Source organism: Microdochium trichocladiopsis (assembly GCF_020744255.1).
Source record: "Microdochium trichocladiopsis strain MPI-CAGE-CH-0230 chromosome Unknown B0I36scaffold_8, whole genome shotgun sequence".
Lineage (NCBI taxonomy): Eukaryota > Fungi > Ascomycota > Sordariomycetes > Xylariales > Microdochiaceae > Microdochium > Microdochium trichocladiopsis.
Genome location: NW_025763551.1, coordinates 446,051 through 472,384, shown reverse-complemented (window position 1 = coordinate 472,384; position 26,334 = coordinate 446,051). Strand labels below are relative to the sequence as shown.

Sequence of the window (26,334 nt, the reverse complement as noted above, 5' to 3'; positions counted from 1 at the left end):
CATGTCTATATTCTTTCGTACGCAGGTCTCTCTATCGTCCAATTCTCACCTCCTGCCGTCTTTGGGCTTCTCCGCGGCAGGCTCGTCCGTGATCCAGTCCGGCTCGACGAGCCACGCGTCCGACGGGATGAGCGCCGTCTCCTGGACGAGGTCGCACCCGCCGTGGCCCCACTTCTGCCGGTACACCTCGCGCCCGGCCTCGGCAAGGATCCAGAAGGACTGCGCGAAGCCGTCCGAGTTGTAGTAGTACGGCTCGCCCTGCCCGCCGCGCTGGGAGAGCTGCCACGTGTTGCGCCACTCGTCGTCCCGGTACTTGTACTTGCCCATGTCGTTGCCCGTCTTGACGAGCTTGCGGAAGTACGACAGCGAGCCTTCAATGGCCTCTGGGTCGTCGTCGCGGTGCGGCTCGTCGCCGTCGTCCCGCCGGCGCAGGCGGACACGCTCAGTAGGCTTGTCCGCGTCCTCGGCGGCCTTGTGGGCCGCGGCGATCTCCTCGTCGACTTCAGACGTGGCGCCTGCTGCTGCTGCTGCTGCTGCTGCTGCTGCTTCGTCCGTCGACGCTGCAGCTTCCTGTTCTTCTTCTTGCTTGGGCTTCTCCTCCGCCTTGCCTTCCTCCTTGGGCTTCTCCTCGGGCGGGTTTGGGTCGGTCCACTTGGGCTCGACATTCTTGTCGCGGTACAGCACAATGAGGTCGTCAAGGACCGTCGAGACGTCGTTGATGATGCCGATGCGGCGGTGCTTCATCGTCCAGCCATCCATGGCCAGGCGGGCGTTCATGTCGCAGTCGCTGCCGTAGTAGGGCATCAGGTTGTCCCAGCCGCCGACGGCATCCATGGCCTCGCGGTTCACGAGCGTCAGATGGTCATACTGGAACCAGCGGAAGGCCCAGTGGTCCTCGCGGTCCAGAGTCGTGTTGAGCTCCCGCAGCGCGTTCTCGTAGATGGTGCGGTACCCCTTCTTGCCTGCGGCCGGCGGGTTCATGATGTCGTGCTTCTCGTCGTCGTCGTAGAACTCGAACTCGCGGTCGCCGGGGCGGTGGACGGTGTCGGCGCCGTCCTCGAACGAGTACACCAGGCTGTCCTGGTGCGAGTAGAAGTAGTACGGCCACGCCCTGTTGTGCGCCTCGGACAGGAAGAAGTTCTGCATCTGGCTGAAGGTGAGCAGCACCGGGGTCTGCAGGACGGTGACGCCGAGGCGCTTCAGTACCGCGTGGTTGAGGTAGAACGGGTTCTGGAGTGAGAGCTTGCCCTGCCGGTTCGAGAACTGCACGCCCGTGTTCTCGACGACGATGATGGACTCCGGCGGCCAGCCGGCAGTGATGTACGAAACCACGCACTGCAGCAGCATCGGCCACTGGCGAGTGAAACCGATGAAGAGCGGCGGGACGTAGTCGAGGCCGTACTCGTGGTGCATCTCGTGACGGGGCACGTTGTACGAGGGGATCGGCGGGGGGCGCTCGCCGCGCTCGAGGAGCGGGAACGGGTCTCTGATGGGCGGCGGGACGTGAGTCGGAACGGGCTTCATCTTCGGGGCCGGATGGCCGTTGTTGGGACGCTTGGGCGGCCGGCCGTTGGCAGCGACATTGCCTGGGTTGCCCTTGTTGCCGCCCGGGGTGGTGGCGCCGAGATTCGAGATGGGCAGGTTCTTGAGGAACTCTGAGCTCTGGCCCTCCTCGAGCAGGTACGAGGCGGTGATGATGAGGCCGAAGAAGATGAAGACAAAGATGCCCGTGACGCCACGGCGCAGGCTGAAGATGCCCCTCACCATGATGCGTGAGAGAGAGGTGTGTGTATGCGTGGATCAGGGGTCCAGGGCCCTGGTGCCGGTGTCGAAGGGAGTAGGGAGTGGACGCACGCCTTTATCGTGAGCGGCTCATCGGGTCTGGTCGGTCAGTCGGTCGGTTGCGTGTTAGGACGCGGGAGTAGACAAGATGACCTCGTTCTATGCCAGAATTGAGGCAATTGCGGCAAGCAGAGGAAATGTGGCCGGCAGCAACGGAGGTCTTGGAACCAAACAAAAAAACACGGCGGTCGTCGAGGAATGGGGCCGCGCGCGACAGGCCAGGGGTGGTGGCCCAGTATAATCTGTTCCATGCAGCGAACCGTTACGCGTATCAATGCGCTCTGAAAGACCACAGCTTTGTGGTCATTTCTGCAATCAGCTTAGGAATAAGAAGTTGCCTGCCAGACATCGAACTCTTCCGGGCACAGGCACTTCATAAGCCATTGATTGAGACGAGACTTGCTGTACATATCCGTGGTAGACGGTGTCGAAACCACGTTAGGCTTGAACGGCACTTATCAATGTTCCCAGGGGCGGGAGCTAATTACGACAATGACCGGGGGCGCATGAGGTAGAGAGACATGCTGCACGCACTGTAACGCGAACCGTGTGGGGTCTTAGCGTCGCCAGGGTCTTCGCATCTTCATGTCGTCACCAAGTCGCTTTCTCTGCAGAGCACCATCAACCGACTGCGATGCATTGATGGTGCACCATCTCTTCCCCCTCGTCGCCAACCCACCCTCACTCTGATCACCGCAGCACGACAGCCGGGATGAGGCATGCCACCCCGTCTCGCAGGCTCTTTTCTCACGTCGGTGGCCCAGCGGCAGGCACAGTTCACAGCCGCCTCTCTGGTGGCCAGCCCGACATCGGCAGCCGCCTTCCTTCACAGCACCGCTCGTCGTCAGGATGCACAGATTGACAAGGCGCGCAACCACTATGAGGCATTGAAGCTCGAGCCAGGCGCCACGCCTGCGGACATCAAAAAGTTCGTTTCCCTGTCCACCATCGGCAGTTTTTGCCGCGTCTCGTGACCTCGATCCTAAAACCTCGTGCTCTCCTCCCAGGTCATTCTACAAGCTGTCCAAGGCACACCACCCCGACCATAACCGCAATGACCCGTCCGCATCGAAGCGCTTTATGCGCATTAGCGAAGCCTACAGCACGCTTTCCATCCCAGCGAAGCGGGCCGCCTACGATCGGGACCACATGAACCTCAACAAGTCCGCGGTTAGTCGATCAGGCTCGTACTCATCCACCGGTCCAGCTGGCGGTCGTCCGGCATCTGGTCTTAGCAAACGTCGCGGCACCTATCGTGGTCCGCCACCCAGCTTCTACCGCAGTGGAGGCTGGGGCGGCCACACGGAGAAGCGGAGGGAGGCTCACGATGACAGCACTGGCGGCGCGGGCAGTGGCCGCGGGAGCTCTTCGACGACCAAGGACCACTGGTCAGCGTCAGGCACGAGTCCTGGCGGCATGGGGCCTGGGCAAGATCCCTTTGGCCATGCAGACGATGTGCCGCACTTTGACCGTGTGAGCCACGAGAAGACTGGGCGTAACCAGGAGGCCATGCGCGCCGCCCGTCGTCGCTCGGGGCTACCTAGAGATTTTGACGTCACTAGAGGCACGGGCGGGCTGGCGGGGTCGTTCTTCCTGATCAGTGGATGCATAATACTAGTCCTTCTTGCGCCGTTGACATATGGCTCGGCAACAAGTAAGAAGACGAAAGAGAGCAAGACATGATCTTTACGAACTAGATGAATATATCGGTAAAGAGCCAAGCATGCGCCATAGAGTTGTCAGCTATGAATAAGAAAATTACCACCAATTCTGAGGATGTTTGCATATGTGGCGCAGCCAGTAAAGTAGAGTCCGTCACAAGGTAGGGACCCGCAAATGGCGTCAGTAAATGGCATCTTGAAGATGGAATCTTGTACTGAGACGCAGTCATCACTACTCCCCAGATTGACCAGACCACACATTGATAACGCCTGGTGCGTTTTTGTGTTGTGTGTTTGACCTTGTTCGAAGTAGATCGAACTCACTGGGGTTACTCCACGTATCTGCGCGCTCCCTGAACGATCTAGGGTGAGATAGCCCATCGTGCAGATTCTGGGGTAGTGCGGAGAAGTTCCCGGTCCGGGATGAGGTTATCCGGAACTCTAGGTTCAGCCGCTTACACGTGGCGCTGGTGCAGCTAATTGTTTAATTCGAGTCCAAGTAAAAATCAGCCCGAGATAACAAGGCGACACTGACAGTGTCGTTCACATTTGAAGAACACAATAAACGCTTCTGTCAGGCTCTCAAATCCCGAGAGTCAGCGTGAGTTGTTGTACATTCGTCGCATCATAACACATCGAACGCTTTCATACCACTCAATCGAAGTGGCCAGTATGGCGGAGGCGTCTTCATTGACATCTTCTTCAACTCCTGCCATGACTGCAAACCGCGGCGACGCCCCGCCGGGCAAGCTCCTCAAATACACGAGCTACCTCTACCGCAATCCGTCTCTCACTGAGGCGGAGTTCCACGAGCACTGGCGCTCCCGCCACGCCCGCCTGCCCATCGCGGCGATGAAGAAGCACGGCATCGTCAAGTACTCGCAGTACCATTGCACCAGGGCCACGCGGGAGCTCGCGCGGCCGTCGTCCGAGGGGCGGAAAGCGGCGAACCGGCACGTCCAGTACGACATGTTTGAATATGATGCGGTGGTGCAGATCTGGGTCGAGGATATTGATGCCATTGCCAAGATGGGTGGGGAAGATGTCTTTGTGGACAAGATCTTTGCGGACGAGGAGTACCTGTTTGATCGGAAGCGGTGTCATGTGTTGGTGGGCTGGGAGGAGGACATCCTCGTGGATGGCAAGGTGCTCATCCCGGGATATGATGAACAGACTGAGGGCAGGCAGTGAGATCGGGAACCACGAGCACTTATGTTTCAATGTAGCAATGATTGGTCACATGGAGACTCATGATTCCAGTACAGCAACGACTAGGATATCGTTGCAAAGCCTTATCGCCCTCGTGTGACAAAATCTGCATGAGAATGGTGGCCTTCGCCAGCAAGTCAGAGACGTGAAATTGCCGTAGTTGTTATTTTGCATATTCAGTAATACGCATACCCTGCCTGCCACATCTTTGATTACTGCGAACACCAGGTGACATTGAGCAGAGTTACTATTATCCGGAAAAGCCGGGGGGTCGCAATATTGGCTTTCTCGACTCCAGATTCCTTCTCATAATCATGAATCATGAATCAGAATCCAAGATTCAATGTCCTAGGAAACTGTTACATGAACCCGTCAGAGTCTGTCGGCGCCGTATCATTCACGACAATGGACCCGCCGTTCTTGTAGGTGGTCCCCTGCAAGCATGATAACGGAACATGCAACGTCGTGAATTAAACGAACGCGCTGTAACTGTAGAGAGCGGAGCAGATTGACTCCTACGGCTCAATTTCTCTGTATGCAGCATATGTAAGGCGCTCCTAGTTATTCCTGTGCATTGGGTAGTTGCAGGAATTGCACAGTGCTGGATGAACCCAGGCAGAAAAGAGTGGAGAGGGTTAAGGACGACTGGGCAGAAAGCCAGTGCGCGCGCACGACTCTACACAGTACATATACTGTCCAAGGTCATCTCCGACCGCTGTCCACGGCGTCGATGCTTCCTGCACTTCCATCAACACGACACAATCCACAGTGGTGGGTACGCTGCGGCAATCACATTAACTATCAACGCTACTAAGCGTTCCTGTCACAATTTCACCAGGTCAAAATGTCACGAAAACAGCCGAGAGGCGAGTACATCGAGACGGTGAGCCATCTTTGAGGGTCTCCCACACTCATGGCGACAGTGGGACGGCAGCTAATCCTGGGCTATCTTAGGACACGGGCAACAAGGTCGCCAGGAAGGCCGTCCTCGTGGGCACGCAACACATCATGCTAGGAGGCAAGACCGTCATTCAGGCAGAGGCCATGATCCGTGGTGATCTCTCCCGCACGGCTTCATCAGCGGCATCAGGTGCTGCAGCTGGCGCAGCTCCGGCTTCAAACACTGCCGTCGCCATCGGGCGCTACTGCTTCCTCAGCAAAGGCTGCTGCTTGACACCGCCGGGCCGTACATACAAGGGGTGAGCCAGAATGAGCGAACATTAAGCCACTGCACCAATGCTGACTGGGGTTGCGCTTTAGTGCTTTCACATACTTACCCCTACGCTTGGGAGATCATGTGTTCGTTGGAGAGGGTGCAGTCGTACAAGCAGCCACCATCGGATCCCACGTACATATCGGGCAGAACGCGGTTGTCGGAGAGTTTGCAATCATCAAAGACTATGTGCGCATCTTGCCAGACACCGTGATACCCGCCAACATGGTCATCCCGAGTTTCAGCATTGTTGCTGGCCAACCAGCCCGAGTTGTCGGCGAAGTCCCAGAGGGTGGCCACGAGGCGTTTGAGCTTAAGGAGCTCTACAAGACGGTCGGCAACAACCCGCAGCCCATGGCGATATAACCAATGGCTCTCTTTGTTCGGGTCGAGCCAGCCAGTCGACATGGTCTGTGTGAAGAAAACAGATGCGCTGTGTTGGCGGCTACCTGGCTATCGGAGTTGTGTCTGCCCTTTCTCCAGTGCCCGCTGGAAACTTGGACTCTTTCTCCGAAACCAACCACAGCTCAGTGACAAAAGTTATTAAAGTAGCAGGAGGCCAGCGTCTTGTGCCCTCAACGTCGACGTCAGACACCATCCAAACCACACAAACTCCACATGGGAATTACACACCCTGTCTCTTCTGTTTCGCAGATACACAGAAGCACAACCAGCCCCAGAGACACAGTCTGAGCCTATACCAACACCACTCTATCACAATCGTCTGAAGCAGACCCAACAACTGCACCATGAATCAACACGCATATGTGGCCGCCACACAACAATGGCCAAGGTCACTCCTGAAATGGGTCAAACAACAGCGTGCTATGGAACGCTGGGACACAATCCCTTCGGGCACTCCATCGCCATCATCACCGATATCACTGCCGCGGACGCACTCAGAGCACTCAGCCACCCAATCACCATTGCCTCCGCCACCCACACCAGCGGACAACTCAACCACTTCACCAGGACTACCATTGCCACAGGTGCAGTCGGACCAAGGCGCACACAGGACGAGCTTCTTCCACCAGGAAGAGCACAACTACGTCTCGGTGATATCGTCCTCACCAGAGGGGCCTCAACTACAATTGGCCTCGGGTGTCCATCGACAAGGCCCCCGTACGATCTCATCTTCAGATGCCCACAACCAAAGTCCAGAAATCCAACGCTCGCCGGGCCATGCAATTCCAGACCTCGAAAATGTACCTCGTCCAACTACACAGGATGGGGAACAGCTGAATACAAACGACGGTGGAGATGATCATACAGCGCCGCTATCCGAAGGCCACCACCTCCCTACGCCGCGCCCATCGTACGTGGCTGCCGCAGCGCAAGCCCGCGACCTCATCCGCTTCAGAGGAGCTGCTCGTCAACTGATCAGGAGATCGCCTATCTTGGCTAAACAAGACTTTCATTATGTTGTTCAGCTAGCCAAGTTTCGACATATCAAAGGGCTACAAGATGCGGATTACAACCACAGAGAGATTATGGAAGAGTTCGCGCGGCTACAGAGATCGGCTCGGCGCGCCAAACTTCGTCGCACAAAATACAACGCTAGGCAATGGAGGAGATCTATCCGCCAAGCCGAGGCAGAACGACACAACAGCAACCACAAGAGTTCTGTGGAAACCACCATGGATTTGCAACCACTAGATCCACTTACTATTGGTCTATCCAACCCGGAAGCATACTTGTACGACTATCCCAAGGAAGATTCGGATTCGGACTTGGACTCCGAGACAGACAGCGACACAGAGATGGACGACAGCGACGACCCCGATGTGGAGGAAGAAGAGACAGACTACGTATACGCGACCACTTATGAGTACGTGTCTGCGAGTGACAGCGAGGAAAGCTGAGCTTTATGGATCGCATTTTTCATGTAGGAGAAGGACCACTTGTACAGATTGGAGCTGGAACGAAACGTAGCGGAAAAACGGGTATATGCAGCATATCTTAAGGACCCTTGTAGCCCATATTGTGGCTTTTGTTCCATACGTGTTACTGTGACTGGTAATGGACAATGGTACAACATCGACTCATCTATTACCTTGCGTAAATTCTCCCTCGCGTGCTGCAGTGACGTATGAGTACACCATGTTTGGGCTTCGTCTGCTTGCGAATAGGTATTTATCCGCCTGCATGACAATTTTTCAGGCGGCTCACGAACTCAGGCCCAGCCTGTCCTCGATGATAGCCACTATTTCGGTCCACTCCATCATCGCGCCATCTCCAATATCACCACAGGCCAGAATCTTGTGCTGCGGCCTCAGCACCTCGAACCACCCATCGTTCTCCTGTTCTTCGCTCTCTTTCGCCCCATCCCGTGCTATGTTCCTGTCAGCTTCCTCAGTATCAGTCCTTGAACCGGCTGAGGGTGTCTGTCCCCTGTCCCCGCCATTCATGGCCTCCTTCTCTCCAGCAACACCCCATTCTTCCTCGAGCACGCGGAGCTGCTTCGCCGTGACCGGGTGCCGCCACATGGCTGTGTTCATCGCTGGTGCGACAATGATGCGCTTCTTCCGACTGCTGCGCTGCCTCGTGATCGGGCCTCTGCTTGCCTGCTGCTGCTGCTCTTCGCCCCTCACAGCCCCGTTACTACTAATACTGCTACCACCACCACGAACCACATCGGTGTCCAGCTCGCCCCTCGCATCCCACGCCCTGATGACAGAGGTCAGGATCCCGTCCGCGAACCCGTTGACAATCTTGGCCATGGTGTTGGCGCTGAGGGGTGCGACGACGAGCATGTCCGCCCAGCGCCGCAGCTCGATGTGGAGGATCGCGTTGCCGCGCTTCCACGGCTCCCGCCACTCGTCCTCGTCGAGGTGGATCCCGTCCACCCCGGGGATGTCGAGCAGGGACTGCAGGCGCGGCTGCTCCGCGGACTGGCCGTCCAGGAAGCGGGCTGCTGAGGGGGTCAGGAGGATGCGGATGCTCAGGCCGCCATGGGCGCTGTCTTGTTGTTGTGACGATGAGCCCTGTGCAGGTTGGGAGTACCGTTCTGACAGGGTCTTTACTATCAGGGGTAGCTTGATGGTTGCGACGGAGCCGGAAGCCGCGAGGAGGAGGTGGACTTTGTTGTCCGAGAGGGACGAAGTTATGCCCTCGATAGCGGAGGACTGGCTCATTTTTTGGAGCTTTTATATGAGAGAGATATCTCCCCTCGCAGTGCTTTTGTATTGGAGACAATGATCTGGGATCGGATGATGCGGAGAGATGTGTAACGGATGTGGTGGATTTCGAGGTTCAGATGCCGACTAATATGGAGCAACCCAGCGGCTCAATATGGTCTTTATTTGAACTGCGTCTATAAGTGTAGCTGGACCAGATTTTTGCGAACGTTTTAGCCCGTAGAATGTGGCGCAAAGCACTTTTCTTGTCGTGTGAGTGAGGACGTTTATACTGGCAGTATGGAGTTGAAAAGGTATGGTAGCTGCGGCGCTGTTTGCCTTATACAGCCTCGTAACAAATTGCAGAAGTTGCTTGATTTGTGAGACGCTCGCCGTCCGTGAGTGAGCTTCCGCGGGGTTCTAGACAAGCCCCCTGTAACGTTTGCCCTGGGGGGACTCTGCTGCTGACTTAGCACTGCTTGTCGGCAACTCCATTGGTCGCAGGGCCCCCGGCGCCGGCACACTTGCAGCGGCTTCGGCACTCCTTACATCATCCGCCCATGTCCTTCTAATCGGGACCGTTGGTCGGGTGTGCACCAAAATTCGATGCCCGCCGCCATTGCGACATCGTGCTAGCCAGATCCAACATCACCACCACCCCATTGCCACCTTGCAACGCCGTATTCCCGCCTGTGCCCTGCGACACATCAACTCGCACGTCTATACTTTTCCAACATTCACATAAAGCAAATATAAGGGAGACGGCAACGCTCCAACACGCGAAGATGTTCCAGCGGTCGCTCTTCACAGCTGTACGTCTGATCGAACCCCATCCCGACTCGCATCCTGGCGCACAAGATGTATAGCTCTCGCATGGACCGACACGCCGAAGCTACGGGCCGTGCCCTACGCCTTGCCTACTCTCCTTCCTTTCCCACGATGCCGTTTTCTCCGTACTGATAGCTTCACCCTCATCCCAGACCCTGCGGCAAGCAGCCCGCCCCATCGCCCGCCAAGCCACCTCCCCATTCATCAGCAGATCCAGCACAACCGTCCTTAACAACCCCTCGACGCTCTTCACCCCGTCCCAACAGGCGCGCTTCCTCTCCGCCAACACGCGCCAGGCGATCGAAAAGGCCGTCGCCTCGGCCCCCGTGGTGCTCTTCATGAAGGGAACCCCCGAGATGCCCCAGTGCGGCTTCTCCCGGGCGAGCATCCAGATCCTGGGCCTCCAGGGCGTGGACCCGGAGAAGTTCGCCGCCTTCAACGTCCTCGAGGACGACGAGCTGCGGTCCGGCATCAAGGAGTTCAGCGACTGGCCCACCATCCCGCAGCTCTACATCGACAAGGAGTTTGTCGGCGGGTGCGACATCCTCGTCAGCATGCACCAGGACGGCTCGCTGGCGAGCATGCTCGAGGAGAAGGGCGTTTTGGCGCCTGGCGGTGGTGGTGCTGCCGCCGAGGAGGAGGCCAAGTGAAGGATGCCACATTGGCTTTAAGTAATTCTGGTCAGAGGCATGGGCCATGGGGGGGACTTTTTAGATGGGCTCGGGAAAGGGCATGTCCTCCCCGAAATCCATGCCGTCCTAGCTGTGCGGAAAGCCAGGCTGAGATCAACTTGCGACCAAGTTATTTTTCAGACGTTTCTAATGTCGCGGGCGGGCTTCGAAGCTTCGTAGACAAGTGTATAATGTAACGACCATGTACGATATGATTGCTGATGACAAAGCACCCGTCCACAATTTGACATGCGCATCAACTAGACCAACCATGTTGCAGAAACCAAGATGTCTAGACCAGAGTCTATTCCTCTGATCATCGGATTGATGCGCCATGTTTTCTAGAGTGCTCCTGGTGCTCTATTCATGGGCCCTCGTCTGATTCATGCTGTTTCCTATAAGCATCTACATTACGCAGGATAAGCCGCACCGTCACCACGAGGATCACTACCAGCGCTCCACACTCCGGCTCCGTCCTCCAGCGGATCGACCGCCCACCGGATGATCTGGCCCCTCCCAAACAAGGCGCGGCCCATATCCTTGACGACTTCAACCTTGTGGCCGAGTTTCTTCAGGCCCTCGACCGTGCTCTCGGGCAGACCCTCCTCGCAGAACACTGTGGGATCCAGGACTTTGCCATTCTCCGGCATGCCCGCTCCAATACACACTCGGGGAGCATCCATGGCCTGCTGTGGGTTCAGCCCCGCGACAATCTGACCGAGAAGGACCTGGACGTGACCCTGGGGCTGCATGAACCCGCCCATCACGCCGTACACGCTATGCAGGCTACCGTCGTGGAGGTTGGTCACGGCGGCCGGAATGATGGTGTGGTACGGCCGCTTACGAGGGGCGAGAACGTTGGGGTGGCCAGCGTCAAGCGAGAAGTTTGCCGCGCGGTTTTGCAGTGTAAAGCCGCAGCCACTGGGGATGATGCAGGTTCCGAAGCCTCCATAGTTGGAGTTGATGAAGGAGATCGCATTGCCCTCCGAGTCGGAGCAGGCAAAGTACACTGTGTCGCTGGACTGCATGGCCGGAGAGCCGTGATCGACGACCTCACATGCCGCCTTGGGGTCGAAGAGTTTGGCTCGCTCCGCGAGATACTCTTTGGAGATGAGGGACTTGGTGGGCACTTGGACCTCGTTCGGATCCGTCACCCACCAGCTGGCGTCGGCAAAGGAGATCCGCAACGCCTCGATGATGGCATGCAAGTAAGGCGCCGAGTTGAAGTCTTCGGCTGTGAAGGTAGGAATCTTGCCAGCCTCCTCGAGTTCCTGGATGATTCCAAGGGCCATGAGCGCCACGATGCCCTGACCATTGGGTGGGTGCTCCCACAGCTCAAGTCCCAGGTCAGAGTCGCTCTTTGCACCACCTTGGACAGACTCTTTCAAGACCTTGGCGACGTTTTGACCACGGAACTTGAGCGAGATCGGCTCGACTGGCTCGCTGCCCTTCTCCATATGGTGCTTCAGGTCATCTAGCTCGAGATGGCCGCCAAGGTCCTTGACAACCTTGATGAGCTCCTCAGCGATGCGTCCCGTGTAGAAACCCTTCTTGCCCTCCGTTGCCAGCGTGCGGAACGTCTTGGCCAAGGTCGGGTTCTTCATAATCTCACCGGCACGCGGCGCCCGGACGCCATCGGGCGCGGAAGCGTCCTTCTTGAGCATCTCGCGAAAGTTGGGAGAGGCACGTCTGATCAACTTCTCAGATCGGTTCCACTGCAAATCTCGTGAATTAGTCATGCTGCAGGACAACGAAAGTCTAACACGAGAAACATAGTACTCACGAAGTACGCCACGCCTTCGCTGACCGGGAAGCCCTTCTCGCCAAGCTCAATGGCGGGACCGAGGATCTGCTCCATTGACAACTTGCCGCTTCCGAACCGCTCTACGGCGTCGACCCAGCCAGCCGGGGCCCCGGGAACAGACACCGCCTGGACGCTGTCCATGGGGATCTTGCCGTGCTCGCCGTCGGCAATGTTGAGCGACTTGCGGATGGTCTCGAGGGTGCAGTTGGCACCGGAGCGGCCCGAGGCGTTCATGGCCGAGATCTTCTTGGTCTTGGCGTCGTAGAAGAGGCAGAATGCGTCACCTCCGATACCTGTCGAGCAGGGCTCGGTCATGTTCAGGCCAGCGGCTGAAAGGTTACAAATGGCGTGTTAGTGGGTTTCTATGTGACTTGAATGCTGCTGTCGTCGCGACGAGTGAAGCAGGATGCAGTTGGATTTGGAACGCAGGACTGGGATCCAGCACATACCGACTGCCACAGCAGCATCCTATAGGTCTCGGTGTAAGTGTCTAGATCAAGCAGTTCCAGGATCCCGGACAAGACAGAAGAACACGACTTACAGCGCAGTTTCCTCCGGCATTCAGCACGTCGATGCCGCACTTTGCCGCAAGGGGCTGTGTGCATGCGACAATGCCCTTTGTACTGTGGACGACACTTCGCCTGCTGGCAAACTTTTGGAAGACTGCCGACTCGGGCGGAAACACGGATGGTGTTGTGAGAGGCATGGCTGCAAGGCGTTGTTGTACCGGATCTCTATTACCACTTGAAAGAAGATACTCGGAAGCAGCAGCGGCAGCAAGCAGCAAGCAGGTTGCAAGATGTTGATGCCCGGAAAACCAAAGGAAAACTCGGGAGACAAGTGGCAGTCACCACCTTGACGGATCGGGCAGTCGCGGACTAATAAGGCAGCACGTGTTGGAGAAGCGCGGGGTAGAGGTCCGGTCTCGACACCACGGCATCACGGGCAATGGGGGTGGCGGCGGTTGCCGTCCGCACGCGTGGGGCGGTAGGCCGACCACACACACAAGAAACACGGAAGAGGCGCCCACAGTGGCAGCCATGGCAAGGCGCTATCAGTCAAGCCAGGGGCAGAAGCCCGGAGAGCGGAAGCCCTCGGCCGCTATCCAGCTCCAAGATAGGCATGTCCACTCGACATCATCGGCTGTTTTTGTGTCGCCTGAGTCCGGTGCCGGCCCAAGCCTCCCCCGCGTGGTGAGGGGACGTGGGATGGGGAACCTCGGCGGGACATCCTTCCGACCGGTCTTCGGCCACCCTCCGATCGCGACCACAAGCCCTTGATGCCTCCTGCGTGCTCGACCGCGGGGCCCATGTCTGCATTGGTAATGTACGGATCGAGCTCAATCTGTTACCTGACGACATCTTGGTGTAATTATTCTTGGTCGCCTCCTTCCTCATTCGGCAAGCGTTGACCAACCTGTGCTCAATCACCTGGTGCAACCACTCTTAAAGATCATTCAGTCTTCGGTTTGAAATCGACCCCCAAGCGCCCAATCAGTCGGCTGTACCATAGCTTGAGAGTTTCATACGTCAGTTGATGCATCTTCAAAGCCTAGAGACAAGCATAGGATTCCCGGCGCCCCGTCGGACAACACCTCAACTTACCGTTTCCCATCCAGCACCAACGCTCTTGACCTTGATCTTGGTCAGCAACCAGGGCGGTTGCACTTTCTCGAGTCGGAGTACAGCATCGTCATCTGCAACGTCCGGGTTGAGGATAATGTCACGGGGCAGGTGAGGGTACACCGTCGCCGGGCGTGCAATGCCGACAAGATCACAGTCGCCCTCGGCCACAGCAGCCTCCATACCACGCCGTGTGCGGAAACCGCCAGTGACCATAAGGTGCAGATTTGGCAGGCTCTTGCGGATGCTTTGCGCAAACTCCAAAAAGTACGCCTCCCGGGCAAGTGTCCGTGCTGACTTGGTCTCCGGCTGGCTGTAGCCCATGATTGCCTAGTGAGTACAGGTCAGAACAGCATTCCCAGGAACCGTGGTGCGGCAATATTACCGTAGGATTCTCGTATGTGCCGCCGCTGACTTCGAGAAAGTCGATTCCTGCCTCGGCGATGGCTCTGACTTGGTCGATTCGATCTTCTAGTGCCCCTCCTGCCTCGGCTCCAGATGAGTAGTCGGCAGAGTTGAACTTGACTCCAACGCAGAAGTCCTTGGGCACTACCTCCCGCACTGCTTTGACAATCTCGACCACAATCAACGCTCGCTTGACTGCGGAGCCACCGTACTCGTCAGTCCTCCTGTTGATTTCTGGTGACAGAAATTGAGACAGGAGATAGCCATGCGCGGCATGTATCTCAACACCGGCAAATCCAGACTCCCAAGCCGCCTTGGCGGCCCGCGCAAACTGCCCCACGACGTCCTTGATGTCTGCATGTGTCATTTCCCGAGGTGTACCAAACAAAAGCGCCACAAGAAAGCGTGGCCAGAGGCCGTCGCCCAAGTTCATTGGCACAGCACTTGGCGCAAGAGACTTTGCAAAGATGCTTCTTCGGCCTGCTCCTAGCCCTGATTGCCGACCTGGATGGTTAAGCTGCATGATGGCACTCGTGCCATTCTTGCCAATGGTTGCAGACCATTTCGTCCACGCTTCAATGATCTTGGCTCGGTCGACAGCTTCATCATACGCCATGTCTCCAGCCTGGCCTATGTAAGCCCTGTCGACCTGAACATTGCCTGGAATATGTTAGTGTCAGCAAGAATGAGCAGGCTGTCGTCTACATTACCAGTCAAGATGAGACCCCATCCGCCTTCTGCCCAACACTCGTATGCCGAGATGCATGCTTCAGAAGTAGGAAGCGAGTCCTTGTCCGCGAGACATTCAGCCATGGAGGGATTCACCAGCCGGTTTGGCAAGGTGAGCCCGCACCTCAATGTCAGGGGCGCATTGAGCTTGAGATCTGCCATGGCGAGTCTGGAGTCGGGACGCTTCAAAAGCCGACGTGTTCAGTGAAAGGAGTCGAATTGCTTCTTCACATGAGTCGGTAATTTTATCTCATAGCTGCGGTGTTGTCAATCACCCCGAGGTCCCCAAGTGCGGGCGAATCCTGGCCCGTCTTGCAGACTTAGCGTACAAGGTCGCCAGGGGTCCTTTGAGTCCACTGGAGGAGCCTCGGCTCTCCATGACCTTCCTCTTGCGGTGATCTCGACACCAGTGATCGATGGCTTTGAAGTCTTATCAAGCGAAGATAGACCAAATCTGAGCAATGGCATATCTTGTGACGAACACGAATGCCTCGTGGCACTGCATAGTATGAGCGGAGACATCTCTGTCGTATCCAGCGATGAAAATTAAGCTTGAAAACAGATGGTTGCGGATGGTTGAGTCAATGGCGTGCGGGAAGCAGAAAGGACTAAGTTTGCGAGCCTTTCTGAGTCCGAGGTCAGAGGTTGAAAGGGAAAGTGCTCCTCGTCTGACCTCAGCGAGTCCTCGTCTGACCTCAGCGAGGAGGGACGTTCCGCGCTTCAGGCCTATTGTCTCCAGATGTTGGCCAATTGCAGCCCTGAAAGAGCGCTGTAGTTCCGCGCTTGTGCTTGGCCAGGAACCCTGCATGAAGAACCAAAAGTTGTGCACACCAAGAAACTCAACACCCAATTGCTCACCACACACCAACACTCACACGACAACATGAGGAGGACAGCTCAATGGGTGTGCCAGAGCTGCACTCGGGCACTGGCACAGCCCTCGGTGTCCACGAACAGCCGCCGGTTCCCCCGATTCGCAAGCACAACAGCCTCACCAGCCTCGACGCAAGCTGCCTCTGCAGTCTCCATACCCAGAGCCCTGATCGAACGAGCACGCACCCTCGCCACAGAACACGACCAGATCACAGCTTCTCTGTCCGACGACTTCGACCCCAAAGCGGCAAAGCGCCTCGGCGAGCTGTCCCGCGTCGCAAACGCCCTGAAAGAATGGGACAGCGCGCAGAGCTCCCTCGCCGAACTCAAAGGCATGCTCGAGTCTTCTGACAAGGAGCTGCGTGAGTTGGCAGTCGACGAATTCAAGACGACGACGGAAAGCCTAGAGCGCCTGGCCAACTCGCTCTCGGCATCGCTGACCCCACGCGACCCTTTTGCCGACATGCCCTGTCTGCTCGAGATCCGTCCTGGGCCTGGCGGTATGGAAGGACGGTATTTCGCCGATGCGCTGTTCCGCATGTACAAGCTGTACTGTCAACGCATGGGACTGCGCACGAGAGTGGTCAAGTACGAGACCGTGGACGGCGGGACAACTGGCTTGGCAGGCGTCGCCAGCGAGACCCCTCTGCAGGAGGCACTGCTCGAGATTCTCGATGCGGGCGCATACGATGCATTCCGCGGTGAGGCCGGCATGCACCGTGTCCAGCGAGTCCCCGCGACAGAGAAATCAGGCCGCACACACACTTCTGCCGTGGCTGTCTGGGTGCTGCCCTCCTTCCCTGAGGAGGACCCGGCAGCAGCGATGGACTACAACGACCCTGAGAGCATATTCTACATTGACCCCAAGGAGGTCCGCGAGGACAAGATGCGCGCGAGCGGTGCTGGCGGGCAGCACGTCAACAAGACAGAGTCTGCTATCCGTCTCACACACATCCCCACCGGCATTACGGTGGCCATGCAGGACTCCCGCTCGCAGCACCGCAACCGCGAGAGCGCGTGGATGCTGCTGCGCTCACGGATGGCCCAGAAGCGCAAGGAAGAGCGCGAAGAGGCCGCGGCGGCGCTGCGCGACAGCGTGCTCAGCCGCGACAAGATCACACGCGGCGACAAGATCCGCACCTACAACTACAGCCAGGACCGCTGCACCGATCACCGCAGCGGGCTCGACACGCACAACCTGCCCGATGTGCTCGAGGGCGGTCCCATGCTCAGCAAGGTCATGGACAGCACGAAGGAGTGGCTTGTACAGAGGGACATCCGGGCTTTGATCGCCGAGGAGGAGGCCGCTACCGCTATTGCGGCGAAGGAGGAAGCAAAAAAGGCGGCGGGCAAGTGATATGACTGATGAGTTTTACGAAATGGATAGAGAAAATTGAGGACCTTCGGCGTGACATGCTTGTCAGCCGTCGGCATGGTCAGAGATAGACTTGTATTATACTGTACGAGAGATATACCAAAAGTGACATAGATTTGGTGCTGAGCTAGTCTTGTTCGCTGCGGATGTTCACTGTGTTAAGCTGACGATGAACCCTTTCCGTGCTTTCGTACAATACAACCCAAGGAAAAGCTGTGTGGAACACACCGCTGGTGCTCGCGACCGTGAATGAAGTAATATTCAGCAGAACAAATCGCTTATGTACTAGAGCAGAACGAGCTCCGTTCTGCTTCCCAATCGCCAGAGTATATACAGCATAAAGACAACCACTCCCACTTCAGATGCAATGCCGAAACAACAACCGCCAGAAGACGATCATACCGCCTCGTTGGGCGTCTGGAGCACGCCGTCCTTGGAGGCGTTGACGATGGCCTCGAACCACTGTTCCCACCCCCGCACAATGTCAGTCCCGTCACCGCGGTTGAGCATCCAGCTTTAGAACGGTAGGGGCACACTTACAATCATTGCCATCTTGATGTATCCATTCCGGTTAGGATGGATCCCGTCCTCCACGAGGTCGTCGCGGGTGATGTACCCATCATTCATCTCCGCCAGGACGACCCTCTTCCCGTCCTCGGCGCCCATGCTCTCGACCAGCGCCCGGAACTTGTCGTTGACGCCCGCGACCCGGCCGTCGACCACGTCGTCCGCGTTGGGCAGCAGGGTCGACAGCACCACCGTGGTGCCCGGGATCTCGGCGAGCAGCTTGTCCACGAGGTCCCGCATCCGCTCGTGCGCGGTCGCGACGTCGTAGTCCTGAATGCAGTCGTTCGTGCCGGCGTTGATTAGCACCACGTTGGGCTGCTCCGGGATCGTGGCGTCGGCGGCGCCGCTGACCTCGGCGATGCGCCAGCCTGGGTGGCCTTCGTTGTCCTATTGAATAGAGAGAAAAGGGGAGTGTGCATGTCAGTTTGTCTGGCTTCTTTCCTCTTACTGAGTATAAAAAGGAGGGTAAAAATTCCCAAGCTAAGTGTAGACCGGTGACTTGATCTTTTTCTGTGGAGGGGCCAAGTAGAAACACCCACCTTGTCTTCCATATCACCGCTCTGCTGGCTGCCCACCATGTCCACGGAGAACCCCAGCTCCTCGAGACTGTCGTACAGGACCTTGCGGTACCCGTTGCCGTCCTCGGACTCGGTGCCCCACGTGATCGAGGCGCCCAGGGGCATTATCCGCAGCGGGACGGATGTGTCCTGGCGTGTGGAGAGAAGGTTGCCATTGTTCTTGTTGCTGTTGTCGTTAGGGACGACAGGCTGGGCGAGGACGCCGGCACTGCTGGCCGTGATGCTCAAGAGGAAAGCTGTTGCTGTGGTGCTGAGGAACTTCATCTTTTGTTGTCGTTGCTGTTCTGGTGTTGCAGGCGGTTGTAAGTGGTCCGAGATGAGGGTGACGACGGCACGCGGCGCTTTAAGAAGACGAGATCACAGGAAGTGAGTGAGTGCAGAGAGTGTTTGTATCTGAGTAGTATATTTCTTAAATCACAGGACCATCGGTGAGAATGATCAACGACTCATATATGTATAGATCCCACAGGCCAGCACGATGTCAATCGCAGCCTGCATCACCATCCACTCGGCAGGGAACAAGGGACGGGAAATGCGGATAGACGGCGCCCTATAATTGGAGTCACGATGTGGGGGAAGGCACCGCGGATCCCTGCCGACGCCAGCGTCATAGCTCTGGCGCGGTTCCTGCCAGGGCATAATATGTTGTCGATCGAACAAGGCGATAGGCCCTGCGAGAATAGATCCCTGAATGGAAATAGAACTAGTGCTGACGGTTATGTCTGGGGCGCAGTCGCGCGAGCGGGTGGTTGTGTGGATGATGTCAATGGAAGTCCAGGGGGGTGCTCTTGAGGCTCAGTCGGAGTGGGACGAGACAATCCTCTGGGATCGCTCACTCGGACTGCCTAACTCTATGATATGTGCCTGTGCTTCTTGAGCCGTCTCGAAACCGTGAAGTTGCAGCTTCAGGCAGTATTCTCACCCCCAAAACAATGACTCGTGATGCTTCAAAGCAAATGGTAGGATGTAAGCCTGGTGGTATGACCAGCCGTCTGCCAATACCAGGTATCACCAATTCCCCAGGTGGCTCAGACAGAAACACAATGAGCTCCCATCTGTAAATAGCAGCCCTGCCCCCCGGAGACCCTGGCCAGGAAAGGCGCCGCATAACCGAGTCACTCGCAGCGGCACGAGCGTCAACCAGCCAGCCTCGCTTGTAAGGCTGGCGGCGATTGGACGTCAAAGGGCACCGCAATCCTGCCATTTCTTTTCCTCTCCAAGAAAGGGAAACATTGCTGCTTTGAGAAGACTCTGACACACACAGAGTTCAGTTCATGACCCACATCCCACTTTCCCCTTTGGCAGACTTCACCAAGGAATTCACGAGCTGGTGCAGTACGGTAACGCGGCACGACCATAGGCCTATTAATGGCTGTGTCCAGGGTTGTAAGAACAAGCTACGGGACACAAGACATCAGAACCAGTGCTACTGGAGAAGTGACTTCGCCTGTTAAATTGACTGATATTCCGACAAAAAAACACGCGATCTTCTGCAAGTCATCGTACCATTCCCTAATCGCGTTTTCAGTGAGTCTCTTGGAGTGTTTCTGAGTGAGACTAGCCACACGCCAATGGGCGGATTTAGCGCGGAAGAACTGCAGCGCCCATTTGAGAGCACTCCTCAAGGTCAGGGCTAGCATGCATCGCCGTCGCTTGCCGTCTTTCAGAGACCATAATCTCATACAGATGATTACATGTTGCAACAATCTCCACTGACCTTTTGAAGAACACAATGCACCGTACGCATCTAATCACCACTCCCTCGTCACGAAGCGAGTCAAGTATACAAAACTTTCACTGCCGAAACATCTGGACTTTCTATTTTTCTACACTCAAGAGACGACTCTACCAAGCGCAAAGAGACCTGTCTACCATGTCTCTAGCTGCCACGGTTGTAGAACTCGTCCGGGAAAAGGCAGCCGCGGTCTTTCTTCAGAATGACTCGCGTCACACCCTTCAGGCCATTACTCTGCAGAGTATATTTACGACTCGAAGGTGAAGCTGGCGCCGACCTTGTGGGTGGCCTGGTCAAGCTTCTGGGTATCGAAAGAGGCACCGAGGCCGAGAGTGACGCCGGGGCGGAGGAGGACGTTGTAGGAGACGGCAGCGACACCACGGTCGTTGATCTTGGCCTGGAGTCCACAGTGTCAGTGATTGTTCTGAACGATAGGCGTTCAATTGACTTTTTACGAACCTTGGCGAAGGAGACGGGGTCGAGGCGGTACTTGCTGGCGACCTCGAGGCCGACGGCGTTGCTGGCCTTGGAGTCCCAGGTGGCCTTGGCACCAGCCTCGGTCTGGCTGTTGACCTTGTGGTAGTAGCTGGCGGCGAAGACGCTCAGGTTGCTGGAGGCAGTGATGGCAGCAGAGTACTGGGGAGCGACGAAGCCGACGGCAGCGCTGTAGCTGGTGACAGCGGCCTTCTGGACGTCGTAGCCAGCCTGAGCACCGGCGAGGAAACCCTCGTGGCCAACGACAGCGTCAATGTTGGCGGTGGGGCCCTTGAGGAGGTCGAAGAAAGCGCGGCCGTGGAAGGCGGACTGCTTGAAGGTGAGGTTGAGCTTGGCACCCTTCTTCTGGGTGGCGGGGAGGAAGGAGAAGACACCCTCGGCCTTGAGGCCCTTGGCGACGCTGTCGGCGAGCTCGATCTTGGTGTCGAGGTTGTTGGCAGTGTTCCAAACCTGGGTCAGGGTGAGGCCTGCGCGTTGATACATCATTAGTAAAGTGGTACATTGCTGTTGGAAAAACACGCTGAACTCGTGCCGCCATCTGGAGTTGTTGGCTACCGCTATCCGCGAGACCGAAAAGGTTGCGTTACGGAATTTGCGAGCGTAGGTTTTTGAAGAGGTGGTATTGGTAGATTTACCGAGAGACTTGTCAACGTATTTGCCCTCAATCTGTAGAAGGATGCCCAGACGGCAGAGTCAGCAATTGATTCTGGAACCAGCGGACTGTTGTCCAATGCCCTGTGATGCGTCGCGAAGCTCCAACCATAGCGCCAACGGCTGTATCCGCAGCAAACGAGCACAGCCGCTCAACACACAGGAGAGCCCCGCGAAGCACGTCGGACAGGAGGAGGGGTTTTCTACTTACGGCACCGCTGGTGGCCTTCTCGTGGCTGCTCTTGCCAGTCACCTTGAAGGCGACATTGTTGGGGGTGTTGCTCTTGACCTCAATGGTACCAGCCGAGAGGTGGTAGAAGTCCTTGTTGAGCAACTAAATGGCGCGGCGTGGAAGACGAGTTCGTTAGCGGTTGATCAATGGCCGAGATGAGGCAGTCGTGATGCTCGAAGGATTGAGGTTTCTTGTCAAGTCCTCGCTCGCTGGCGGTCAAGCTTCCGAGGGCGTGGGGCGCGGAAAAAGCGCTCGCGCTGGGAGAGGCGAGGGGGAGCTCGAGCAGAACCCGCACGTATGCGAGGCCGAAGCAGGGGACTTACGTCGTTGGCGGACTTGGAGATGTCGGCGAAGGCAGGGACAGACATGTTGGGCGGTTGTGTGAGGATGGAGAGCTGCGGGGTGAGGGTTGTGTGTGTAGAGTGGGATGTTTATGGAGGGAAGAGGCACACGGTCGAGGAGGTGATGCGATGGTGTCGTGTATTGGGAGCCGGCGGGCACAAGGTGGGAGCCGTTCGGCAGAGTGGATAATTTGTTGTCATGGGCCGGAAACTGCAGGAACGGGCCCTCGAGCTCCAGATGCACGGACGCCTGCTCCCTGTCGCCCTGCTGCTACCACCAGCTACTAAGTCAGGAGGATAGTTGGGCACGGAGGTACCTGTCCTCGCACCCAAGTCTGCCCCTCAGTCATGTACAGCATGCATAGTGCAGCCTTGCTGCGGCTGCCAGCACGCAATTTGACCCCCTTCTCTTTACCAGCAGGCACTTGCAAATGTCCATTCCTGTGTTCTTGTTTCGTCCAGAAGTGTCTAGCTGGAAGTCCTGGGACACGACCCCGCGAACATCACATCTATCAATAAGCCGTGAAAGTCACCTTAGGGCACCTGTATTTTGCTTCCAACAAGCCTGTGTGTGCATCCTCCTTCCAACACCATCGAGTCAGGCAATGGAACAAAACGAAGCCTTCGCAGGTCAGGCCGCTCAGCCTGTCGACCCGACGACTGCTGGTGCCCCTCCAATATAACGACGCCAGTGGTGCGGCCACTCGCACAGGTCGCTGCCCACTAACGGCATCGCCCTGGCGATTCATGCGCCCATGCAGACTGTTGATTGGCTCCAATTCCTGCCGCGGCCTGGTGTGGTTTTCGTTTCACTGCACCTGGGTATCAATGCAGAACAAAGAGCCTCCAAAACCCAAAGTCAAAAAAGTCCGTTGTCAGGGTCTCCTTTGACAACTCAGGCTCCGCTCTGATGCAGATGTGCGCTGGACAGCACGTATTTTACGTGTAGAACCCACAAAAAACGTGGTCAGGCCTCTATCGGGACTGGCATCTCCTTTAAATTTTGTCTATTTCATCGTGTCTATTGGCTTCTCCAGCTCACGATGCTCTCGTGAGCGCGATACCACCCCGTGCCGTGAGGTAATGCTAGATCGCGATCATTTCGGCTAATATTACCGATGGCGCCCCGCAATCACCCGCTCCGTACACCGTACGCCCAGTATCCTGTCATCATTGTCCAACACGAATCTTTCGGCCGTCTATGCGCACAAAGCGGAACATCCTGATTAACCCAGGCGGATCGAGCAGTATGGTATTTGCAAGTCGCGATGCGAGATTACACGCTCATGCGGCGTTCTCGTACTTGGCGTTGTGTGTAGCGATGGCACTGTTTCACGTGAGGGCCAGGTTAGCGGGTCATGCTCTCTCGATCCCCGGTCAAAGCGACTCCACGCGCAGTGGTCCCATGCTCTTTCCCCAACAAAAACCAAAGTGGGAGCACCCGAAATGGGAATAACAACTTACCGGCCACTAGGGTCAGTCTGCTTGGACCAGGTGGGGGTCCATCGCATGACGGTCGAGGCACAGCGAGGCGGGAAGTGCTCGTCGAACATCAGGCGGTACCAGTACGCCTCCTTTGTATCGGGGATGTCAGTGCCCCATTCGGCCTTGGGGTGAGCCAACATCTCGTCCGTGACGTGCAGCTCCGCAGCGTCCTTGAGACCATCGATCCATCCGTATCCGACACCGTCAGAGAACTGCTCCTTTTGTCTCCAGAGGATGTTCTCGGGCAGGTAGGGCTCTGCGCTCGGGTCGTCAGAGGTGTCAAATGCCTTACGCAGGATGTACTTCTCGAGGCGCTCCTTGGTGATCATCTTCTCTTGGGGATCGATGTTCATGCAAGTCTCAAGGAACTGCCGAAGAAGTCGTGGAGTTAGTATAGAGTTCATGCCATATCCAAAAAGATGCGGTGTTCATAACATACCTCCTTGTCCAAGAACGGCACACGAGCCTCAAGACCCCAGGCCGATGTGGACTTGTTGGCGCGGAGGCAGTCGGCCAGGTGCAGGTTCTTGACACGGCGGACAGTCTCCTCGTGGAACTCCTCCTTGTTAGGGGCGGCGTGGAAGTAAAGGTAGCCACCGAAGATTTCGTCACTACCCTCACCACTGAGCACCATCTTGATGCCCATGGCCTTGATCTTTCTCGAGAGCAGGAACATAGGTGTCGAGGCACGGATCGTGGTGACATCGTAGGTCTCGAGGTGCAGAATCACATCAGAGAGGGCGTTGAGGCCGTCCTCGATGGTGAAGGTCATGACGTGGTGCTTGGTGCCCAGAAACTCGGCAACCTTGACGGCAGCCTCGTTGTCGGGAGAGCCAGGCAGACCGATAGAGAAAGAGTTGAGCTGAGGCAGGAAAGTCATCGTCGAGACCTTGCCGTCATCGTCGATACCGACCAGGCCTTCGCCCTTGTTGGGGTCGCCCGAGGTGGCCTGGGAGTTCTCGAGGGCCAGTTTCCGAAGCCTCAGTGTCTCGCGCTGTGCGATCGCAGCGACAAGACTAGAGTCAAGGCCACCAGACAGAAGAACACCGTAGGGGACCTCAGCCATCAGCCTCTTCCGCACAGCCTTCTCGAGGCTCTCACGGATCGCCTTGAGGTCGAGGGGGTTGGTAGGCACTCTTGAGCCCTCCCACCAAGTCGGCTGGAAGTAACGGGTCATCTGGCCGGTGGCAGTGTCGTAGACGTGTCCCGGGGGGAAGGACTGGATCTTGTCGCAAACGGGGTGGAGGCACTTCAGCTCGGAGGCGAAGTACGCAGCACCAGGCTCCTTCCACGACCAGCCCTGGTAGAAAGTTGTAACACCGATCGGGTCGCGGGCGGCAATCGTGCGATCGAGCTTCTTGTCGTAGAGGACGAACGAGAACATGCCATCGAGGTACTTCGGGGCATCGAGGCCATGCTCCATATACTGCGAGTGGTGTTATTAGTCTCTAGGATTCCGCCTGGTGTTTTCCCCTTTCATTCTGTATAGCACTTACCAGAGGAATAATGACCTCGCAATCTGATGTGGTCTTGAAGTGGTAGGGAGTCTTCAGGTTCTTGCGAATGAGTCTGTGGTTGTAGATTTCGCCGTTGACGGCCAGGATGATGGTCTCATCCTCGTTGGTAAGGGGCTGAGCACCCGACTCTGAGAGTCACATCAGTCTGCAGTCCCTGATTTGGATCCAACGATCAAGGGCGAAACTTACCAACACCAACGATACTCAATCTCTCATGGCAGAGGACTGTTTGTTGTGTCCATGTTAGTCAAGCTGCTTACCGTAAACTTACAGCGTAATCGTTACTGGCAAAAAGAAACTTACTGGTCTTGTTGGAAATGACGTTTCCACCTGCACAAATCAAGCTCTGTCAGCATGCCATTATTCTGCGCAGTATCGGTGTGTTGAAGGACGAAATCGTGTCTCGATGCCGCCGCTCGTGCGCGTTTGCGCCCCCCGCATGTGTTGTCGGTCGGTACTTACTCCAGTCCGGGCCTCTGTGGCGGATCCTGTTGCACAGCCCAGAGTCAGTTCCGAGTTTCCCTCGTTCCAGGAGGTCCGGGATTGACTTACTGCTTGGCCAGCTTCAAAGCCTGAGGCTTGAATTTCTGGACGTCAGGATGACTGTGGGGGTTGAGCGTGTTAGTAGCGGGCGTGCGGAACTCGGAGGATGCCCCTCCATGGCTGAAAAAGTTGAGATGCGGGTTTGAGCGCCGTCGTCCACGCCGAAGGGAATGTGATGGCCGCAGATGTGTCCTGTTGCTTAGCCTGGCAGGTGCTGCGCTCTTGCGACAATAACAGCCTGTATCTGGCTACCTGCCCGTGCTTTCCATGGTGAAGAGCACATTGTGGCGGGAGGCCGCTCACAAGCAAGCCCGTCCCCTGGAAACGGCGGGGCATTTGGCTCGTGCAGTGTCGAGCATGGAGATGTGGGTAGAAGGACGACGCAGTACATACCAGTGACAGGCGAAAATGCCACACATCTTGCCGGCTCTTCTATTGCGTGAGGGTTGCGACGACTGGCAAGCTCGAGCGGTGGTCTTTGGCGGAAGTTCTTGGGTTGGTCAGGAGCAAAAGGTCTCAGCTCCGGAGGGTGTCAGAAGTGGCAATGGGTCGTGTTGTCTTTGCTCCGGATGGGCAGCGGGAGATAGCGCCTTAATAATGTGCGGTATGTAAGGTACTGCCCGGTGTCAGGGACCCGGTTGGTCAGAGACAAGAGTCAAAAACGGAGCCGAAGACCGCTCTTAATCGCTGTGCTCGGTGCTTCCACCTGCGGCTTGCTGCTCGCTGCCGATAATTTAAAGTCTAGACACCTAGTGCGAGCTGGGCGTCGGGCGCTAGCCGCATGACACTGTCAGTCCTGGATATTTTTTGATGGACCGTCGGAGGGGCTGCGGTGCTCACTT

At 56.8% G+C, this 26,334-nt stretch overlaps 12 protein-coding genes across 12 annotated transcripts; 5 read left to right on the top strand and 7 right to left on the bottom strand.

The window, feature by feature from the left end:
* Positions 1-45: 45 nt before the first annotated feature.
* On the bottom strand, positions 46-1,767 carry B0I36DRAFT_249247 (uncharacterized protein; the record flags this gene model as incomplete). The annotated part of the gene is made up of 2 exons (XM_046150460.1): positions 46-381; positions 502-1,767. The coding sequence occupies 2 exons, from the start codon at positions 1,765-1,767 to the stop codon at positions 46-48; spliced, it is 1,602 nt and encodes a 533-aa protein (XP_046009027.1).
* Positions 1,768-2,561: 794 nt separating this feature from the next.
* On the top strand, positions 2,562-3,525 carry B0I36DRAFT_365472 (uncharacterized protein; the record flags this gene model as incomplete). Its single annotated transcript, XM_046159140.1, has 2 exons — positions 2,562-2,770; positions 2,850-3,525. The coding sequence occupies 2 exons, from the start codon at positions 2,562-2,564 to the stop codon at positions 3,523-3,525; spliced, it is 885 nt and encodes a 294-aa protein (XP_046009026.1).
* A 650-nt stretch (positions 3,526-4,175) lies between these two features.
* B0I36DRAFT_365471 (uncharacterized protein) lies at positions 4,176-4,694 on the top strand (the record flags this gene model as incomplete). The annotated part of the gene is made up of 1 exon (XM_046159139.1): positions 4,176-4,694. The coding sequence occupies one exon, from the start codon at positions 4,176-4,178 to the stop codon at positions 4,692-4,694; it is 519 nt and encodes a 172-aa protein (XP_046009025.1).
* Positions 4,695-5,556: 862 nt separating this feature from the next.
* B0I36DRAFT_351769 (dynactin subunit 5) lies at positions 5,557-6,291 on the top strand (the record flags this gene model as incomplete). Its single annotated transcript, XM_046157044.1, has 3 exons — positions 5,557-5,595; positions 5,667-5,911; positions 5,973-6,291. The coding sequence occupies 3 exons, from the start codon at positions 5,557-5,559 to the stop codon at positions 6,289-6,291; spliced, it is 603 nt and encodes a 200-aa protein (XP_046009024.1).
* A 1,614-nt stretch (positions 6,292-7,905) lies between these two features.
* B0I36DRAFT_329179 (flavoprotein-domain-containing protein) lies at positions 7,906-9,405 on the bottom strand. Its single transcript, XM_046154690.1, has one exon. The coding sequence runs from the start codon at positions 9,057-9,059 to the stop codon at positions 8,091-8,093; it is 969 nt and encodes a 322-aa protein (XP_046009023.1). The 5' UTR covers positions 9,060-9,405; the 3' UTR covers positions 7,906-8,090.
* Positions 9,406-9,826: 421 nt separating this feature from the next.
* On the top strand, positions 9,827-10,519 carry B0I36DRAFT_365467 (monothiol glutaredoxin-5; the record flags this gene model as incomplete). The annotated part of the gene is made up of 2 exons (XM_046159138.1): positions 9,827-9,853; positions 10,022-10,519. The coding sequence occupies 2 exons, from the start codon at positions 9,827-9,829 to the stop codon at positions 10,517-10,519; spliced, it is 525 nt and encodes a 174-aa protein (XP_046009022.1).
* Positions 10,520-10,950: 431 nt separating this feature from the next.
* B0I36DRAFT_351766 (gamma-glutamyltranspeptidase) lies at positions 10,951-13,050 on the bottom strand (the record flags this gene model as incomplete). Its single annotated transcript, XM_046157043.1, has 4 exons — positions 10,951-12,255; positions 12,324-12,673; positions 12,794-12,812; positions 12,886-13,050. 4 exons carry the CDS (start codon positions 13,048-13,050, stop codon positions 10,951-10,953), a joined length of 1,839 nt encoding a protein of 612 aa, XP_046009021.1.
* Positions 13,051-13,939: 889 nt separating this feature from the next.
* B0I36DRAFT_248742 (NADPH dehydrogenase) lies at positions 13,940-15,262 on the bottom strand (the record flags this gene model as incomplete). The annotated part of the gene is made up of 3 exons (XM_046150410.1): positions 13,940-14,296; positions 14,352-15,031; positions 15,082-15,262. The coding sequence occupies 3 exons, from the start codon at positions 15,260-15,262 to the stop codon at positions 13,940-13,942; spliced, it is 1,218 nt and encodes a 405-aa protein (XP_046009020.1).
* A 680-nt stretch (positions 15,263-15,942) lies between these two features.
* B0I36DRAFT_329173 (uncharacterized protein) lies at positions 15,943-17,464 on the top strand. The gene has a single exon (XM_046154689.1). The coding sequence runs from the start codon at positions 15,984-15,986 to the stop codon at positions 17,328-17,330; it is 1,347 nt and encodes a 448-aa protein (XP_046009019.1). The 5' UTR covers positions 15,943-15,983; the 3' UTR covers positions 17,331-17,464.
* B0I36DRAFT_329172 (SGNH hydrolase-type esterase domain-containing protein) lies at positions 17,465-18,911 on the bottom strand. Its single transcript, XM_046154688.1, has 3 exons — positions 18,455-18,911; positions 17,889-18,302; positions 17,465-17,810 (listed from the first exon to the last, which is right to left on the bottom strand). Exons 1-3 carry the CDS (start codon positions 18,755-18,757, stop codon positions 17,745-17,747), a joined length of 783 nt encoding a protein of 260 aa, XP_046009018.1. The 5' UTR covers positions 18,758-18,911; the 3' UTR covers positions 17,465-17,744.
* A 1,210-nt stretch (positions 18,912-20,121) lies between these two features.
* Positions 20,122-22,121, bottom strand: B0I36DRAFT_329165 (eukaryotic porin/Tom40). The gene is made up of 5 exons (XM_046154687.1): positions 21,930-22,121; positions 21,586-21,708; positions 21,359-21,389; positions 20,688-21,190; positions 20,122-20,625 (listed from the first exon to the last, which is right to left on the bottom strand). The coding sequence occupies exons 1-5, from the start codon at positions 21,972-21,974 to the stop codon at positions 20,476-20,478; spliced, it is 852 nt and encodes a 283-aa protein (XP_046009017.1). The 5' UTR covers positions 21,975-22,121; the 3' UTR covers positions 20,122-20,475.
* A 1,110-nt stretch (positions 22,122-23,231) lies between these two features.
* On the bottom strand, positions 23,232-25,911 carry B0I36DRAFT_248943 (uncharacterized protein; the record flags this gene model as incomplete). Its single annotated transcript, XM_046150426.1, has 9 exons — positions 23,232-23,274; positions 23,412-23,800; positions 23,872-24,858; positions 24,929-25,077; positions 25,139-25,174; positions 25,253-25,279; positions 25,412-25,437; positions 25,502-25,552; positions 25,886-25,911. 9 exons carry the CDS (start codon positions 25,909-25,911, stop codon positions 23,232-23,234), a joined length of 1,734 nt encoding a protein of 577 aa, XP_046009016.1.
* Between the last annotated feature and the right edge of the window lie 423 nt (positions 25,912-26,334).